The 18,865-nt window shown below is 37.5% G+C and overlaps 1 protein-coding gene and 1 pseudogene across 1 annotated transcript; both read left to right on the top strand.

Moving 5' to 3' along the window:
- Window positions 1–8,184: 8,184 nt before the first annotated feature.
- On the top strand, window positions 8,185–11,256 carry LOC146668736 (N-acetylaspartate synthetase-like; annotated as a pseudogene).
- Window positions 11,257–13,932: 2,676 nt separating this feature from the next.
- On the top strand, window positions 13,933–18,165 carry LOC146668735 (uncharacterized). Its single transcript, XM_085408743.1, has 7 exons — window positions 13,933–13,998; window positions 14,179–14,307; window positions 14,940–15,038; window positions 15,142–15,936; window positions 16,023–16,165; window positions 17,291–17,400; window positions 17,504–18,165. The coding sequence occupies exons 2-7, from the start codon at window positions 14,211–14,213 to the stop codon at window positions 17,640–17,642; spliced, it is 1,383 nt and encodes a 460-aa protein (XP_085264869.1). The 5' UTR covers window positions 13,933–13,998; window positions 14,179–14,210; the 3' UTR covers window positions 17,643–18,165.
- Window positions 18,166–18,865: the final 700 nt, after the last annotated feature.

Genomic DNA, 18,865 nt, shown 5'->3' with positions numbered 1-18,865 from the left:
TCCGTGAATATTCTCCCCGTGTTTATGTGTTTCCAGGTACTCCGGCTGTCACGGCTTAGCAGCCAGTGTGTTTGAGGAATAGACTCAAAAGTAGACACGGGAGAAACTAACTACGGTGTAACAAAACGTGAGCAGTTTTTTTAGGCTGAAGAGAAACAAAATAAAACAGAAAAGCACAGCGAGTTGAAACAAGGGTGAAGCTAAACTGAAACCTAAACTGGGAAACAACTATGACTAACTATGGAAACAATGACAATAGACTAGAACATAAAACTGAACAGGAACATGCGATAATGAAACTATGAAATAAACCGAACATGAACCTGAAGAGTAGAAGAGAAAACTATGACGTGATGTGACCTGGAAACAAACAACCCAACACAGAACAGTAAGTGACAGAGGACTTTAATACACACAAAAGTAATGATGGAATTGGAAACTCCTGGATACACAACTGACACCGATGAACATAATGGTGCCACAGGGGAAAGTAAAATTAAGCACATTGTACCCTGCATCTCGCCCTAAGACAACTGTAACAGGCGCCATTCCATTGTTGCCCTGGCTTTATGTTTAGGGTCGTTGTCCTGCTGGAAGGTGAACCTCCGCCCCAGTTTCAAGTCTTTTGCAGACTTCAACAGGTTTTCTTCCAAGATTGCCCTGTATTTGGCTCCATCTGTCTTCCCATCAACTCTGACCAGCTTCCTGTCCCTGCTGAAGAGAAGCACCCCCAGAGCATGATGCTGCCACCACCATATTTGACAGTGGGGATGGTGTGTTCAGAGTGATGTGCAGTGTTAGTTTTCCGCCACACATGGCGTTTTGCATTTTGGTCTCATCTGACCAGAGCACCTTCTTCCACATGTTTGCTGTGTCCCTCTCTGTTAACAATGGCTTTCTTCTTGCCACTCTTCCATAAAGGCCAACTTTGTGCAGTGGATGACTAATAGTTGTCCTATGGACAGATTCCCCCACCTGAGCTATAGATCTCTGCAGCTCGTCCAGAGTCATCATGGGCCTCTTGGTTGCATTTCTGATCAGCGCTCTCCTTGTTCGGCCTGTGAGTTTAGGTGGATGGCGTTGTCTTGGTAAGTTTACAGTTGTACCATACTCCTTCCATTTCTGAATGATCGCTTGAACAGTGCTCCGTGGGATGTTTAAGGCTTGGGAAATCTTTTTGTAGCCTAAGCCTGTTTTAAATTTCTCAATAACTTTATCCCTGACCTGTCTGGTGTGTTCTTTGGACTTCATGGTGTTGTCGCTCCCAGTATTCTCTTAGACAACCTCTGAGGCCGTCACAGAGCAGCTGTATTTGTACTGACATTAGATTATACACAGGTGCACTCTATTTAGTCATTAACACTCATCAGGCAATGTCTATGGGCAACTGACTGCACTCAGACCAAAGGGGGCTGAATAATTACGCACACCCCACTTTTCAGTTATTTATTTGTAAAAAATGTTTGGAATCATGTATGATTTTCGTTCCACTTCTCACGTGTACACCACTTTGTGTTGGTCTTTAACGTGGAAATTAATAAAATTGATTCATGTTTGTGGCTGTAATGTGACAAAATGTGGGAAAGTTCAAGGGGGCCGAATACTTTTGCAGAAACTGTATTTACATTTGTGTCGTTGACTATTTTGATGTTAGGGTAAGTGAAGCCAGAAACAGGAACACATCCACCAGACACTTTATTAGTTACACCTACTATGACTAAGACCACCAGGTACCGGAACAGCTTCTTCCCCACAGCTGTCAGACTCCTGAACTCTGCCTCCTGACATCTGACCCACGTTAAACTCATGGACTGAACATACACACACCCACAATGGACAACTGTACCCTCAAACACAATAATAACATGGACTGAACCACCACTCACAACCACTAGCACTTTATATAGCCTCTGTAGAAACTATCTACACCCTCACTTATCTTAACTGCACTACTGTATAGCTCTGTGTAAATAATCATTCTGTACATTCGATAATCTTTAATCCTACAACTGTTTACAACTTGCATAGTTCCCATTTCTGTATAGCTGTATATCCCAGATTCTGTAAAGTTATTTATTTCATATTCTGTATAGTTTTTCATATTTATATCCTGTTCATATCCTGTACATAGCTTGTACTCACTACAGCCTGTACATACTTATAGTTATAGAATATTCACAACATACTTCATACCGTGTACATTATAACATACCATAATAGACCCATTTCTGTAATATACTCACATGTCTATATTATTGCTAATATATATTGTAATATATCTATATCACTAAAGCACTTCTGGATGGATGCAAACTGCATTTCGTTGCCCTGTACCTGTGCATGTGCAATGACAATAAAGTTGAATTCTATTCTATTCTATTCTATTCTATTCTATTCTATTCTATTCTATTCTATACTTCTCCTTTAATATATTATATATCCTATATTATGCAAATACCTAATTAGCCAGTCACATGCCACCAGTTCAGTCCATTTAGACAAGCAGAAATGCTCAAGACAACGATATTCAATTTCCAGCAGAGCTTCAGAATCGAGACGAAAAGTGATTTAAGTGACTCTAAAGGTGATGTGACTGGTCATTTCAGAAACTGTTAACCGACTAAAGTTTAGACTGAAATATTTTGGTTGCATCTTGAAACAACACATCAGGAGAAAGGCTACAATGACCTCATCTATTAAATGGACTAGTAGTAATATAGCACCTTTCTGCTCAATTTTGAGCACTCAGATCACTTTCTACTACAAATCTCATTCACCCAACCACGTGCATACGTACAGTGCTTTTATCTATACCCAAGGACTTTTCTCCAACATTCACGCACAGTTTAGTGAATGCATCTAGGGCAATTTGTGGTTCAGTACCCTGCCCAAGGATATTTTGACACATGACTGATAATTGGAGTAATCATACAGTCAGGGTTACCATTTGCCTTTTTCTTGATTAGCAACAATGAGGAAATTTGGACATTGATGAGTTTATCCCCTCCTTAAATTTTTGTGCAGGCTGCAAGCGATTTTTCTTTCTCTGACAGAACCTTTAACACCATCAGTGGTGGAGTAAAAAGATTAAGGTTAAATGTGCATTAAACACTATAAAGATGCATCTGGAAGAATCCATCCAATCCCACGCTAGCTATTTAGGCTATTTAGACAAACAGACATGGTTGACCTATTCAAATTCAAATGGAACTTCACAATCAGGATGGCAGGTGACTATAAAGGTGTTGTGACTGGTCAGAGTATTTCAGAAAGTGCTAATCTACTGGGATTCTCCTTTACAATCCCATATGGAAAAGATATATATAAATCTTATAAGGTTTGTATCTGTCTTGTGTGAAACATGAAAAGCATACAAGAGTGAAAACAGATATAAGATCCCTTGAAAAATTATATAAATGGAACTTGTATGTTTTGGATACTTCCTAAAACAGTATATGAAAGTAATGAGAAAGTGGCCACTTTCATGAGTAAATCATATAAGCCTTATATGATTCATTATATGAAGCAAGCTAAAGTTGATGCAAGTCTTTTATAAGTTTTTCCTATTTCTTTTCCATATGGGATGATCTCTAGCTTTTACATTGAATGTTCCAAATAAAAGAGAAAATATCCAAAAAGGAGGAGGTTTCTGAGTGAAGATGTTGAAGTCAGAAGAGAATGGTTTTAAGCTAATAAGGTACCAGGAACTTAAGTAACCACTCAGTACAAAAGCACAAAACATTGAATCTTTAAGGCAGATGAGCTACAGCAGCTAAGACCACACTGGGTGCCTGTCAGCAAAGACAATCTCCATCCTGCTTTCTATTAGTTGTTTAGGCTGGTGGTGGGGCTGTAAAGGTTTGAGGGACATTTTCTTGGCACATTTTGAACCTCTTAGTACTAATTTAATGCCATGGCCTTACTACGTGTTGTTACAGACCATGTCAGTCCGACAGTGTTCCAATTCTTTACTGGCTGCTTCTAGCAGGATAACATGACATGTCACAAACCTCAAATCACCTCAGACTGCTTTCTCAAACATGGCAATGAGTTCACTGTACTCAAATGGCTTCCATAGTCACCAGGTCTCAATCCAACAGAGCAGATTTGGGATATGGTGGAACAAGAGATTCACATCATGGATGCACAGCAGACAAATCGGCAGCAATTGCATCAAGCAGCTACATGATTATATACTGAAACATCTGAGGAGTATTTCCAGCACCCTATTAAATATATGCCATAAAGAATTAAGGTGGTTCTAAAGTCAAAAAGTGGTCAGAACTGACAGGACCAAGGTGTACCTAATTGAGGATAGTTTGCAAGTTAGTACTAACCAAAATACATTAAGTTCAACAGCTTGCACACACTGAGTGTTCTTCATGATAGGTGAGGTTCATTTGCGGAGAAGAGGAATGCTGAAATATATCTGCCTGCTCTAGGATGATTGCTTGTGGCTTTGACTTGTCATACAGTACACAATGATGACGCTTAGGCAACTTGCTTTGGTGGCTCATTTGAATGCACAAGGTAACCTGTCAGGACTGAATCAACATCTGAAATAGTTCTCATTGTAACTGTGGTAACTGCTGCAGATGGGAGAAGTTTGTCTTCCAGCTTATGGTGATAAGGTGGTTTGTTTTGTTTTGAACTGAAAACGTGATCTTTTAAAAAAAAAAAAAAATATTCAAGTTGTTTAAGGGCCTAAAACAGGCCAAAATGCCTAGAGGTCTGATTCCTCATCAGAAAAACTGAATGAATATTTTAACAGTTTTTATTTATTTATTTTTAAAGCATATTACCTCTGAATTTGAACACAGGGCAGAGAAAGAGTATAAAAAAGGTGGCATGCAAAAGCTCTGCAGTCAGAAGTTTGAAATCAATGTTTTACAACGTTAAACAGTCTGAAAAACATGCCATGATTGATAAAAGCAACTGAAAATCATCTGAAGAATTTGACTGGAGATTTCATCCCTTCTCTGTTATAGTCCTTTAAAAAGGATTTGATTAATTGTTTTCCAGGACAGGTGGTTCTCTACATGTACTAAGTATCAAGTAAATTTTATCAGTAATACTTCTAAATGTGTAGGACGTAATATTTAGCTGTTAACACGATGGAGAATGTCATCATATTATATAATCCAAAACTACAGCAAGTGGGGGAAAGTAGGGTTTATCTTTAGCTTAGTTTGTAGATTTGTCATCGTATCAGCCTGGATTTTGTAGCTGGCTTTCTGAGGTCCTAAAACTCAAAGTACAACAAAATACTGAGGTTAGGGGTTTTTCATCAGAAAATGTATTTTATTCTACATAAACATTTGGAGGAAAGATCGAAGGGACTGATGCAATGGATCTACAAACAGCAGCTGAGGTAATTATTTAGTATTTTCATGAAATAGGACATGGCAGTTGGTGGTTTCCAACTGCAATTGGATGAGATTCATGTTATAAATGTGCAGCTGATAAATCTGCAGAAGTTGTGTGATACCATCAAATCAGTGTTTCCAGCATTTTGTTGAATCTATGCCATGAAGAATTAGGGCAGTACTGAAGGCAAAAATGTTTCCAACCCAGCACTAGTAAAGTGTACTGATTATGTTGAACTTGCTTCTCAGTACATCTCAAAACCACTGCAAAAACAACCTACTGTGATTTCACGCTTTCAAACAGAGCCAGACCTTCTGCAACTCTTGCAACTCCTTCCACTTCAGTGATCCAGCATCAAATGAAAGGAAACCTCCAGCTTACATAGCAGCCTGATCCATCACAGATTACCAACAGGTGAGTTCATCAGACCAGGTGTGTCAACAGCTGAGGTGGGAACAGAGGGAAGGCCCGGTCCTGCAACAGAAGGTGTGTTTATTGCATACACACACAGAAGAAAAGACTGATAGAAATATGTGAGGCGCACAGGAGACTGGGGAACCATGATAGTTTTAAGCTAAGCTTAAGCTAAGTTAACAGCCTATTTACTCCACAACACTATACGTGGAAAAGAGAATGGTTTCAATTCTCTTATTTAACTCTGCAATGAATGAAAATTTTAGCTATCGAACACAGCTAATATACAAGTTATATTTTTTTTACTGTAGTAAGCACAATAACAACAGCGTTTTAATGTGTTGCATTTATGCAATAGTGCTGCAGAATAAAGAGGGTTAAATAGAGCTAGACAACGAGGATAGTATTGATTTCAGAAGAAAGTGAGTACTTGAGAGTGGGAGGCAACATGTGCTCATAGTATGTATACCGAAAAACCACAGAGGATAAAAATGTAGCTTAGTAACATAGAATTACAAATACAAAAACACCCCCACACTCACTGTGTTCTTACTGAATTGAAATTTGACATTACTGAGCTTTTTGTTCAGTGTATCTCCTTCCTAGACTTCCTAGACTGTGAAGCAGTCACATTCACCTGTGTATGAAAGATGTGGTGAGGCATTTTTTTTCCAAGCAGACAGCATTGCTGCTCATTTGCATCTAAAAGAGACAGAAAGTGTCTGCAGACTTTTCTGCAATGAGCTTATCTGAAGGATAGTTTCTCGCTGTGATCCAAGCACAGTTCTTCCATTTGCTTCCCTCGTGCCCTTGTAGTGGTTTTCCATTCCAGCCTTCCCCCAGGATTTGCATCAGTATCATTTTGTATGCATCACAACTGAAAAACGTCATCACTGTTAAATATAGCATCTAACTGATCCGACCCTCATGTCACATTTGGCATGTTTGGTCCTTTCGAATGTACGACGATTCTTTTCAATCTCAACAGATCTTTCCAGAATTCTCGGACTAGTGAGTCACTCCGCACCAGCTTCCCTGCTTCCTCTCAGCCTCTTGCCTTCTGCTGCCACTGTCGTATTCTATTTTAATACAGCGGAACATTTCTTAAAGTGATTACACTACATTAGCGACATCCTTTGTAGTGCTCATGAATAAGCAGGGAATTTTGTGGCTCATGTTTAAGCCTTAAGCCAACATATAAACAGTTGGGGATTGTGTATATTCTTTATTGTGCTCAAATAATTTTAATCCTGTTGCAATCATTTGCATTGTAATTTTGAGCAATTTGCTCTTTGGGTTTGAGATTTTATGCACAGTGAGGAAGTGAAGCAGTTGTTGGAACTGTGCACAAAAGGTAATTCATTTTTTGCCAGATAACTTAGAATTTAAATGACAGTTTGGTTTAAAACCATGTTGGTTTCCATTACCTGACCATTTTACCTGTCATAGTTCCAGTCTTCTATTTACCACAAACACATGCACTGCTCCCCTATTTTACAGTGAGCTCACCTAGTAGCTATCCAGGTTGAGTGGGTGCAGTATTTTTCTTACTGCTGTGGTACACAGTGTTGCAAAGTGATGACCAAGTCATTTAAAGGCACCTGAAGTGAGACTTCAGCAGTCAAACAAACATTTTCATGACATTGTCATGTACAGGTGCTGTGGCAGGCAGGAAGACGGCCCAAACACAAAGGGTTAAACTGAAGGAGGCAGCTTTACTGCACTTTAGCAAGATTACTAAATACAAAAGTTAGAAACAAGAAACCAGGACCACACAAAACACAACAATGTGGGATGATGTGACAATGGCAAAGGAAAACACAGGGCTTAAATACAGAAAGCATAACAAGGGAATTAGACACAGGAGGGAAACACAGCTTCGACTAATCTGACAAAATGAGACCGGGAGGAAGCAAAAGGGAATACACTAAACACAGGACTGTCAAAGGAAAACAGGAAACACACAGATATGGAGACGAGGAGAAGGACATGCAAGCTTAATGCTTCAAACAGACATGGGGACATAACTGACTGGGGAAAGTGTTTTGGGAAGTTTTGTTTGCCAAATTTTAACATTAAAACAAAATGTGTTTGATGAGACAAAAACAAATTCCTCAGCATTTGAAAAAATGCATTCAAAGAACTAAAAACCATAAAAAAACAAAAGCAATGTGAGTTTAAAAAATATGATAAAAAAATAAAGAGAGTGGTCAAGTTAAAAGAAGTCACGAATAAATAAACATTGTGTGCAGTATGAAATGTCTGTGAAGGTTCTCAGTCATTCAGGTCATCGTGGTCTAAGGAGCTCACATGAGAAAACACTGTTGCTGAAAGGTCTTCCTGTTGGCCCTCAGCTTCTTATTTTACACACTCAGATTCTCTGCTGGTGTCATCAAGTGTGATATGGAGAAAAAAACACTAAAAAAGTGTTACAAAAAACAAAGCAATGGACTGAAAGAGCAAAATGAATACATTCCATTAGTATGCAAATTTGAACCAGATGACAATCTAGTAGTGCAGCAAATTTTTTATGAAGGGCTGATGGAGATGGTGCCAGACACTGCCTTCAGAGGATTAAGACATCACCCTGAGAGTCTCTGGCTTTATGCTGCTATGACAGGTAAGATCACCCATCTAATGTCTGAAACAAACAATCTTTTAAGGTAAATTGTTCTCTATTTTTCTGTTTTTGTAATTTGAACATTGTGTAAGATTCTAATTCCAGATATACCAAGAACCTCCGTGCCTGAACAAAGACCAACCACCTGTTCTGTAAAAGCTACTTGTCTGCTACTAAAACCTTTTGTTCTTTTAGTTCTACTAGACTCAGTTTTAATGTCCGAATGTCTGAATGAATTGAAATTTGTGCTTTTTGTGTTGTTCTTTATGAACTTTATAATTTATTTACATTTAAGCATCACGGGATATCTTTCCCCTGGCAGTTATATCTCTTGTCATCACCAAATGTTGGTGGGTGATAGGAGTCCTCCCAGCAAGTGTGATGTGTTTGCGCTACTTCTGCAGCAGACGTGTCATCCATGGTTACCTCAGGCGAGCTATGAACACAGACATGGGGAACATTGAGAAGTTCTACATGAAGCCACAAGGTACATAACATTTACGCGGAAACCAGAAACTGCCAGGTTCTGTTTTGCCATAATACAAAAGACTTTTCGCAGTTTCTGTTTGTAATGCATGGTCCCTTGCTTGAAGTGGTTTGAAACACACATTTAGAAATATTACAGATACAATTTTGGTGTTACTTACATCCACATAGTTGACCTCCTGTCCCGGAAAACACAAAATCAAAGCTGTTGCTCATCATTTCCTTTTATCAGTGGTGCCATGTTTTTTTTTCTTTTTTTCTTTTTCTGACTGTTCTGCATTGCAAAACTTTGATGTCAAAATCATGACTGCAGAGTCATCAGCTTATAAAATTTTCAGATTCAAATAGTGCTGAAGGGTTACTCTGTTCATTCAAATGAGCCACAAAAGGCTATTGCCCAAATGTCTTTACTGAATGCGGTAAGTGAAAACCACAAACCACTGTCTATGGCAACTTTCAACATCACTTTTCTTTCAAAATGAACATTACTTATTAGGAAGAATGCTTAGATTGTGCAAGCAGTTCATTTTACTTGGATCAGTGGTTCCCAACCATTTTTTTTACTAGTCCCCCCTTTGTTTTACAAGAAAATCTTCGCCCCCCCCCCCCTCCAAGGCACAGTACAAACACATCCTCCAACCACATACACCCATATTTTAATGTCAAACTCCACTGCAGTTTATTTCCCACCTCAAACTTTTTGTAAACAATTACACAAATAAAGGTAAACTGCAATAATTTACAGGTAGCAATAAAATAAACTATTAACTCTTTTACACTATGTCTACACCTACGCAAGTATTTCTTTTTTTGAAAATGCAGATTATTTTATGCGTTCGTGCCTTTTGTCCACATGGAAATGGCGTTTCAGATCACTGAAAACAGAGATTTTTAAAAACTGTCAGGGTGGAGATTTTCAAAAAGTCAGTTTTTACGTTTATGTGTGGATGAGGAAAAAGTTGATTTAGTCACGGAATGTCAAAGGTGTGCACCTTTTTTGACTTCATGCTGTGCACCACGTTATTGTTTATGTGAGGTGAATTTCTACAATGGCAGATATAGACAAAATACTGTTGCTGTTAATCTTACTAGCTGCAGTTTTTTACACGCTTACATATACCCACGCAGTTATTGTTCCTCCATTTAGAAAGACAGATGTGTCAGAGTTAAGTTCGGACGTGGCTTCTACATTCAACACAGACACTCTCACAAACATATCCTGACGCCAACATCATCATCGGTTTTGAAAAAATGTAATTTTTTAAAATTACATTTATGTGATGTACGTGTGGACGTAGCCTTCAAGAACAGAAAAACAAACCATCTTTATGTTGTAATTATTTTACATGTCGACTCAGGGGAAACAAACTCTGCTGGGGATACCTACTTTGCACCACCATTGTGCAGGTGAAGCCAAAGGCAAGATATGCTTCATCATATTTTCTAGTATTTGGCTCAGAATGAAGTTGGTTTGGAAGCATATTTGGTGATCCTTCATCATCTGTTTTTTGTTTGTATGGGACCGCCGTCAAAACCATGTCCATTATGCTAGCAGTGTTCAAATGTTCTTTTTTTTTTTTATTCATATCTTAGAAACCTTGAAACCTTAGCGATGGCAGTGCAATCAGGTTCTGAAGTATTACAACCAGTTTGTCTGGTACTGCATTCTCTGCTCCATTTTAATGTTCACTTTAAATTTCAGGATGTTGCTTTGCACTGCACTGAGTTGCTCCTGTGTAATTGGCTGATTATGATATTTGTGTTAATATGCAGTTGAACAAGTGCACCTAATGTATACACAACTATTTTTCTCTTAACTTCTGAGAGAGCCCTTTTAACCTTCATGTGGTCAGCATTCAATATTATGCCAAAATTTTGTTTTTTCCAATATTTGAAGCAATAGGCTGAGTTCTGTTTATTGTCTGCTTGCCCCAGGCTCCTGTTTTTGGGTAGCAGTGCTAGAAGGCAAAGTGGTGGGCACTGTAGCAGCAGTTGGCCAGTAAAATGAATCAGGAGGTTCTGTTGTCCTGCAGAGAATGTCTGTTGACCAAAGATATCGGAAATGTGGGGTTGGTGTTGTGCTGGGAAGGAAAGTTCTGGAGTTTGCTGCTCATTATGGATATTCTTCAGTTATCCTTGGGACCACAGCATATGCACCAGCAGCGCACCGCCTTTACCAGCGCCTGGGTTTCTGCTGTGTGGGGGTCACCAACAGGTATGCCACACCAGGAGGACGATAGTCTTTACTTGAACAAATTTTCTACAGAGTACTCCACCATCACTATAGAATTGATGTGCAAAACATCTCTCTCAAATGGACACCAACTACAGTGAATGCGCAGGTGACTAAAAATGAAGGGAATTTTTGAGACTGATAGGTCTGTTAACTTGCATAGTCACCATATTTGCCGGCTTTCCTTTCTGCCTTAAAATAGGCTAAACTTTAATAATATAGTAAATCTTTTCTGGTCTTATTGACGAAGGTAAAGTGCAAACATTCACACAGCAAACTACTGAACACAGTTTTTCCTCCCACACACATACTTGACTAATTTGTCTACAGCAGCTGTGTTGTTTTTAGTCTATATTTAATCTCTACATATTTTTTTCTAATATTATAGTTTTACTTTGGAAATTCAGCTGCTCTGCTGCCAGTGAACTTATTCATAGTTGTGACTGGTCAGGCGCTGGCAATGCCACCCCTTTCATGTGAATATGCTTGTAGCTAGCTTGGAAAAATGCTGGGCTTTATTAATGAGTTGATGACCAGCTTCATCTTACCACTTAGCCTGATTGATAACAGAACAATACCCCGAGTATTGTAAAGTAATTTTGTAGTACAGGGCCCAAAAAGTAAAAGTAAAAAGAGATAAAAAGAAAATTAATTTCCAAAAAAAAAGAGAAATAATGAAGAAAAATCCATAAAGACAAAATGAGACAGAATGAACACAGACAGGAAAACTAAAGATATAACCGAAATAAAAAAACTTAACACAAAAAACTCAAAGTTATAAAAGAATAACAATGACCACCGGAACCAAAATTCAACATAATAAGAACCCAAAACTCAGAAACATAAACAAACCTGAGACTGTAACAGACACACTTTTATCAGAGAGCCGTTCTCATTTCACTTCATTTTTATGGTTCTCCTTTTGTTGCTTTTCTCTCTACTTTCTACTTCATGTGTTAAACTGTGTTATTTTTTTAACTGTACTGGATCTTGTGATGGACCAATTTGTGCCTTGTTGTAAAGAACTCAGTAAAAATTATTATTATTATTGTCATAGTGTTTACTGACTTAGTACTATATGGCTGCTGTTACCTCCCCATGTTTTTGTTGTTGCTTATTTGTCTGTTGTCAGGGTAACACCAAAAAACAGCTTTCCTGAAACTGAAAGGTCTTATTGTCATGAAGAAAAAAAAGAACCTATTATAATCTGGTGCAGACCGAATGACAGTATGCTTGTTATTTTAATTTTAAAATAATTTCAGTTATATGAGCAACTTGAGAACTGATTTTCCAGCCATCTGCTTGGCTGCCAGGCAGTTGAGAAGGCACTGAGGTTAAAGGACAGAGTTTAGGGGTGTGTAATAATGTGAGTGTTTGATGGAATCCAAATGAGCTTTTTGTTGATTTGATACTGGCTACTGGATAACAAGTAAACATAGTTTGATGTGTATCTGGCTATAGTTATTTATTGGTTTGAAATTCATTATATTTTATTTGTACATTATCATTATCACAATATGTGTGTAAATGTAACGGTACCGCAGCACTCCAATTCAAACCACACTCTTTGTGCATACTCTGTGGGTTGGCCATGTTCTATTATACTCTGTGGCTATTTTTGACATTGTATTTGATTTATAACATCTGCTTGGATGAGATAATAAAAGGGTGTATCTGTCAAACCCACACTTTCTGCACTCTTGCTTTTCTCACTTTTTTTTTTTTTATCACTTCACTTGCTCGGCAGAAACTCGTTGCAGGGTCCACCTAAAAGCAAAGGCTGTAGTATCACTTCTTCATGAACAGTCAAAGATGGAAACAATAGTTAGAGAACCACTGAGCATAAAATGATTAAAATCAATAATTTTATTTTGAAAGATGTATAATTTTTGGCTTCACATTGTATTGCAAATCGAGCTGACCTAAGAAAAGGATAAACAGTAATCATACACAACACAGCTTTTCAGCAGTAGGTATTATTCATAGCATCACACAGGTATCTAACAGTTAATCTGTTATCGCAGTAAAATGCAGCTCTATGGCATTTTCCTTTCTTCTCTTGACAATTTTATATTACAACTCAGTATTCAGCACACAGTATGGTGGTAAAATAGCCCTGCTGCTTTAGAGCAACATGGTTCTGGGTTTGAACCTCATAGTTATGTGGAGCCTATGTGTTCTATCTGCCTTCCTTTCATATGTCAAAATACACACATTTTGGACCTCGTCTCTCAACCTGCAACTTGTGGGATCACCTCCAGTGGCCCCACAACCCCACATAGAAAAGTGGTTAAGAGAATGAATCGACAATGTAGAAGTTGGCACGTATTTAGCCTACTTATTTTTTTTTTCTACAAAGAGATCTTATTATAAAACTTGAACAACATATCTGACTTAGACTTTTGCATAATATCTTCACATTGAAACTTCAATCTCAGCATTTTTAAGTTTTTGTGAAATCTACGGTTCCGCATATCTATTCATAAGAGCAGGCGGTTCATGTTGCGAAATTCCTACTCAGACAGCCAGGATCAAAACTTTTCTATGGTGGAAAATATTTGGAGAGTTTATTGGTGGGTATTAAATCAGAAACACTATAATATTAAGTTTATCATAATTGCCTTGTGTTCTGTGCAATGCACTGTTAAAATTCATCACATATGTTTAGATTATCTTTTGATTTCCCATCATTTCTAGCTGACTCACTCAGGAAAGAGGTATGCTCTTGCTCCACCTCCTAAAATACCCCCAAAGTTTGCCCTATAAGCAAAAAAAAAAAAGGAAGTAGATTAGATTTTAAACTCTTCAAACTGAAAAAGCTCATCATTCTATTTCCAGCTCGTCCATTGATTTTGTTTTGTTTGATCTGCAAGGGGAGGTAAGGATTATTTCAATTATATTTTGCATTCATTAAAGTTTAGGCATATATATATTTGATTATCTATCATTAACCTTATATTATTTTAAAAGCAATCAACACCTCAGTGTAAATAGTTTGAAAGGGAGGGGATTTATTATAGTGAAAACTATTTCACATAAAACATTTTTGATTTCACAGATTGGACTCCAGCTTTTAAGGCAGATGCAAGGATGAGTGTCGAGTACCATGCATCCACACATGGCATTGATGACACTAAAATTGCCTACAAGCAGTTTTTTGAAGAAGGCAGCAAATTTCACTCTACAGGTAATGAACCTTGATTTTAAATTTCCTGTCTTTTTTTTTTTTAAAGGAAATCACAAATACATAACATTGCTCTGCTCTCAACTTTTATGCTTGGCTCCGATGGAAAATTTTAATCTACATGGAGCAATTGGGAAATGGTAACCTTCCTGTGGCTGAAGGTGTGCTTTTTTGGTAACGATAGTGCTAAGCAGTAGTTTTATAGAAAAATCAACCATTTGGCTAGTACCTGCACAACATCACCATGCAGTCTCATCTCTTTATTATTTGCACAAGGAACTGGTGGAACCAAAATGCACCTAGATGAATATTTAACTTAAATATGTCCTTTTATCAAAATAACAGCATTCATGTGAATATATTGTATTTAAAGTCAAACAGAACACTTTTGAGGCTGCAGCGAACATAATATTATTTATTCCATTAACAGTCATTGTATAAAGCACATATGGTTGAAGTTGCTTTATTAAAAATATTTGAATTAGGTACATTTTGAAAGAGGAATTAACCATTTTTATGCAAGATGAATGTTTTTTAAAGTGTAATTTTGCAATACCACCCTCTAAAACCACAACTTCCTTAACATGCTTCACCAACTTATAGTTTCTCCTTCTCCTTTGCCATCCGTCATTCAGTTTATATAGTAAGAACCAGTCCTTTCAAGCTTGCCACAGTGTGCCTGGGGTTGCTGTGTTTACTCCTTTTGGCTGGTGTCATAGGTCAAAGCATCCACTGTGAGTCTACCTTTTTGTTCTGTCTGTTAAGTATTAACATTTCCTTATATCAAGGTGAAATAAATTGATTGTCCTCACCTCTGTCATGACTCCTCTCCAACAGATCAAAATGTGGAACGAGACTATCAGAATAGCTCAAAAGCCATGACTATGCAGAATCAGGACCTGCAGCAAAACATAAAAGCTGTGCAAAAAGAGAAACAGGATACGATGATACGCTATGATCGCTTACAGGAAAATTACAACTCCTTATCTACAAGCAGAGAACGGTTGCAGACCAATTACAATTTACTGATGGAGGAAAAACAGCAGCTTACACAAAGCCAAGCCCAGTTAAAGGACAGTAACGCTGCTTTGAACCAAAATTTTGAAAAGCTAGAAACTCTTAAAAACCAGCTGCAGTTGAACAATGATGCCTTGACTACAGGCAAAGACTTGCTACAAAAACAATATGATTCAGTCCTCAAGCAAAGAAATGACTTGCAGACCAGTTTTAACTCTGTGACCAAAGAGAGGAACAACTTACAGAACAAATTCAACAATGTAACCGGATCAAGAGAGCAGCTGCTGAATCGTTACAACGACTTGATTAAGACAGTGGAAAATCTGCAAGATAACTACAACTTCTCTACAACTGAGAAGGACAAGTTAGCAAAAGGTCACCAAAATCTGACTGTACAACTTGAGCATCTTCAGTCTACCTACAATGTAATCAAAAAAGCAGAAAATGTCCTGCGGGCTAATTATGACTCATTGGTTAAGGAAAAAAACGCTCTTCAAAGCAATTTTCAGAATGTAACATCAGAAAGAGACCTGCTGAAGGTGAATAATGAAAACCTGACTGCTGAGAGAGTAAAGCTGTTGGAGGAAATTAACAGACTGAATGCAACAATGCAAGGTAAGCAAAAAGAAAACAGCTATCAAACATCTCTTTACTTTTGCTCCAGTGTTTGGTTATTGATCAACAAAAAATGTAAATTACAGAGAAGAAATGCCCCACTGGCTGGAAGAAGTTTGAGTACAGCTGCTACTTCACATCAGTTAGCAAAAAAACGTGGGAAAGGAGCAGAACTGACTGCCAGAACAGAGGAGCAGACCTGGCAATAATAAAAAGCAAAGAAGAAATGGTTTGTTTACATTTGTCTTCTCTCCATATATAGTATTTGAGGTCATTTTCTTTTCTTAAAGTTGAACTCATTTTTTTCCTCCCCATTTTCACCAGTACATCAACTGACAATGCATGCTATGAATTTCAGCTCCTGAAAGTTTTTTTATTAAGTCATTTTTTATTTTCATAAAACTAACACAATAACATAATCATAATGACATAAATGACATACTCGTAAAAATGTTACCTTAAAAAACAGAAAGCTTTGCTAATACAGATATTATAACAATATTCAAAGTCTACTAGCTCACTCTTTCATCACCAATGCTTATTAGTTTTTTCTCTCCTATGTATTACCAACAGGTCACTAACTTTGAAGATGTTATTATCCATTCTTCGTATAAAACTACTGATTGGTGCTGTCTGATCTGCAATCTTCCCATTTATGGAACCAGCTTCCAGTTTTGATTCAGGGGACAGACACTATCTCTACTTTTAAGATTAGCCTTAAAACTTTCCTTTTTGCTAAAGCATATAGTTAGTGCTGGATCAGGTGACCCTGAATCCTCCCTATGCTGCAATAGGTGTAGGCTGCTGGGGGATTCCCATTATGCATTGAGTATTTCTTCTTCAATTCAGTTCAATTCAAAATGCATTTGTATAGCAGATTTAAAAACAACAGAGTTGACCAAAGTGCTTCACAATCGGTTAAGAACAAGAGAAAACAATAGGGAGACAAATATAGATAAATTAGAAACAAATACAGATAATCTTCAGTTACCTTTCTCACTCACTATGTGTTAATATACCTCTCTGCACTGAATCATACTTGTTATTAATGTCTGGCTCTCTTCAACGGCATGTCTTTTATCCCATCTTCCTTCCCTCACCCCAACCGGTCATGGCAGAAAGCTGCCCCTCCCTGTTAAAAGGGAGCTTTTCCTTCCCAATGTTGCCGGGGTGCTGGGTCATAGGGGGTCATATGATTGTTTGGTTTTTCTCTGTATGTATTATTGTAGGGTATACCTTACAATATAAAGCGCCTTGTTTGTTTTGATTTGGTGCTGTATAAATAAAATTGAATTAAATTGATCCTTTTGTATGACAAACATTTGCTGTAACTTGCATGTCTCGTTCTTAATAGACCTTCATCAATGGCTTGTATAGCAGTGACAAAGAAGTCTGGATCGGACTGACTGATGAAGGAGTAGAGGGGCAGTGGAAATGGGTGGATGGAACTCCAGTGACCTTAACGTAGGAAATTTAATATATATCTTTTGTTTTTTGTTTTTTTTGTAAAGTTCTGCTTATCCAAGGACATTTTTATTCTGACTTTGATATTTCCCATCTCTTGTAGGTTTTGGGGTAAAGGCCAGCCCAACAGCTATGATGGGAGAAACCAAGACTGTGTGGAGTTTTGGCACCGCGCATCAGGCGTCGGTGATTGGAATGATGAGAACTGTAATATTGAACAAAACTGGATCTGTGAGATGTAGTTTTCCAGAACTTTGGAATGCGTTAGGTGATACTGTCTGTTACCAATGAACATCATGTAATGTAAGCATAGAAACACATTAAGGATTATAATAGTATGTTTTACAACTCACCAATTTATCCAAATGTTATTTGCTGGAGCAAATACAGATTGATGTAGCTTGTTGAATGAGTGACCCAAAAGTAACTCCAAAAATATCTGCGTATACTGTTTATCATCTTATTCCTGACTCTGATGGTGACACAGTATCTGTCACTTGCCAACAGATATTTTTGAAGGTACAATTAATTTGACACATGTAACTTACCCATATGCCAGTTTGCATGAAATTAATTTACTATCATGACCATTTAGTACAATGATTAACGAAAGCCTTTACAAAGCCTTGTACTGTTATAATCAGTTATGTTATTATCACTTAATTATGCTGTACTTGCTTATCAGTGATTTTTTGTAACTAGGAAAATGGTACCAAATTAAATGCTGTGTAATTATGGATATATTAATTAACCACCATTCAGTTCTTCACTCTCATTATTACAATAAAATAAAAGAAATAAAATTTTTATCTTGCTCTTTCATTTAGATATTAATCCAAGCAAATTAAATAACACAGCCTGCACTACTTTTTACAGAAATTATATTCAAAGACTTGTTATGACCTTGTAGTTTTTGACATGTGTTTTTACATACAACTGCCTGTTTCATATGTTACACTGTGTTTAAGCAAGAGTATAGTCAAGGGTGACATGTGCTGAAACCTCTGTGCTCACAGTGGTTTCCTGTTTCACCAATGTAGTGGAATTGACAGAATCACAGCTATAAACATTAGGGTAGGATAACAGTCAGTTTCAGGAATGAATGTGTTAAAGTAGGGAAAAAAGGGAAGCAGTGGTGTGACAGCTCAGACTATTTCAGTGTTTAACAATAACAGTCCACTAGAGGGAGGTACAACCAACACATTCCCGTCAGCTTTGTCTGCATTATATTTTTCATTCTGAAAACTTTTAGTAGAATTTTGCAACCATATTAGCCCATGTTGGTTCAAGTACCTTCTCCCTCTTTTTTTCCCATGTCAACAGTCCTTTCTGGCACTAGTGAATGCTAATACATGTGCTCCACAAAGTTTTTGTTCTTTGAGCCCATCAGAGGATACGCTTCTACATCACTAAGAAATAAAATGTTGTTACAAGAGGATGGGTCTGTTACATTTCTGCCTGAATT

The sequence above is a fragment of the Rhamphochromis longiceps genome, linkage group LG6, assembly GCF_057381845.1.
Source record: "Rhamphochromis longiceps isolate RC_006_pf linkage group LG6, R_longiceps_female_GT1.1, whole genome shotgun sequence".
Classification (NCBI taxonomy): domain Eukaryota; kingdom Metazoa; phylum Chordata; class Actinopteri; order Cichliformes; family Cichlidae; genus Rhamphochromis; species Rhamphochromis longiceps.
The sequence above is the reverse complement of the archived record's forward strand: the minus strand, read 5'-3'. Positions and strand labels throughout refer to the sequence as shown.

What these genes read in the sequence shown, in the direction of transcription:
- LOC146668735 (XM_085408743.1), top strand. Translation starts at nt 14,211, where the DNA reads ATGAGTGTCGAGTACCATGCATCCACACATGGCATTGATGACACTAAA. An exon ending in CATAGGTCAAAGCATCCACT is followed by an intron (nt 15,039 to 15,141) that starts GTGAGTCTACCT and finishes CCTCTCCAACAG; the next exon opens with ATCAAAATGTGGAACGAGAC. An exon ending in GGAACTCCAGTGACCTTAAC is followed by an intron (nt 17,401 to 17,503) that starts GTAGGAAATTTA and finishes CATCTCTTGTAG; the next exon opens with GTTTTGGGGTAAAGGCCAGC.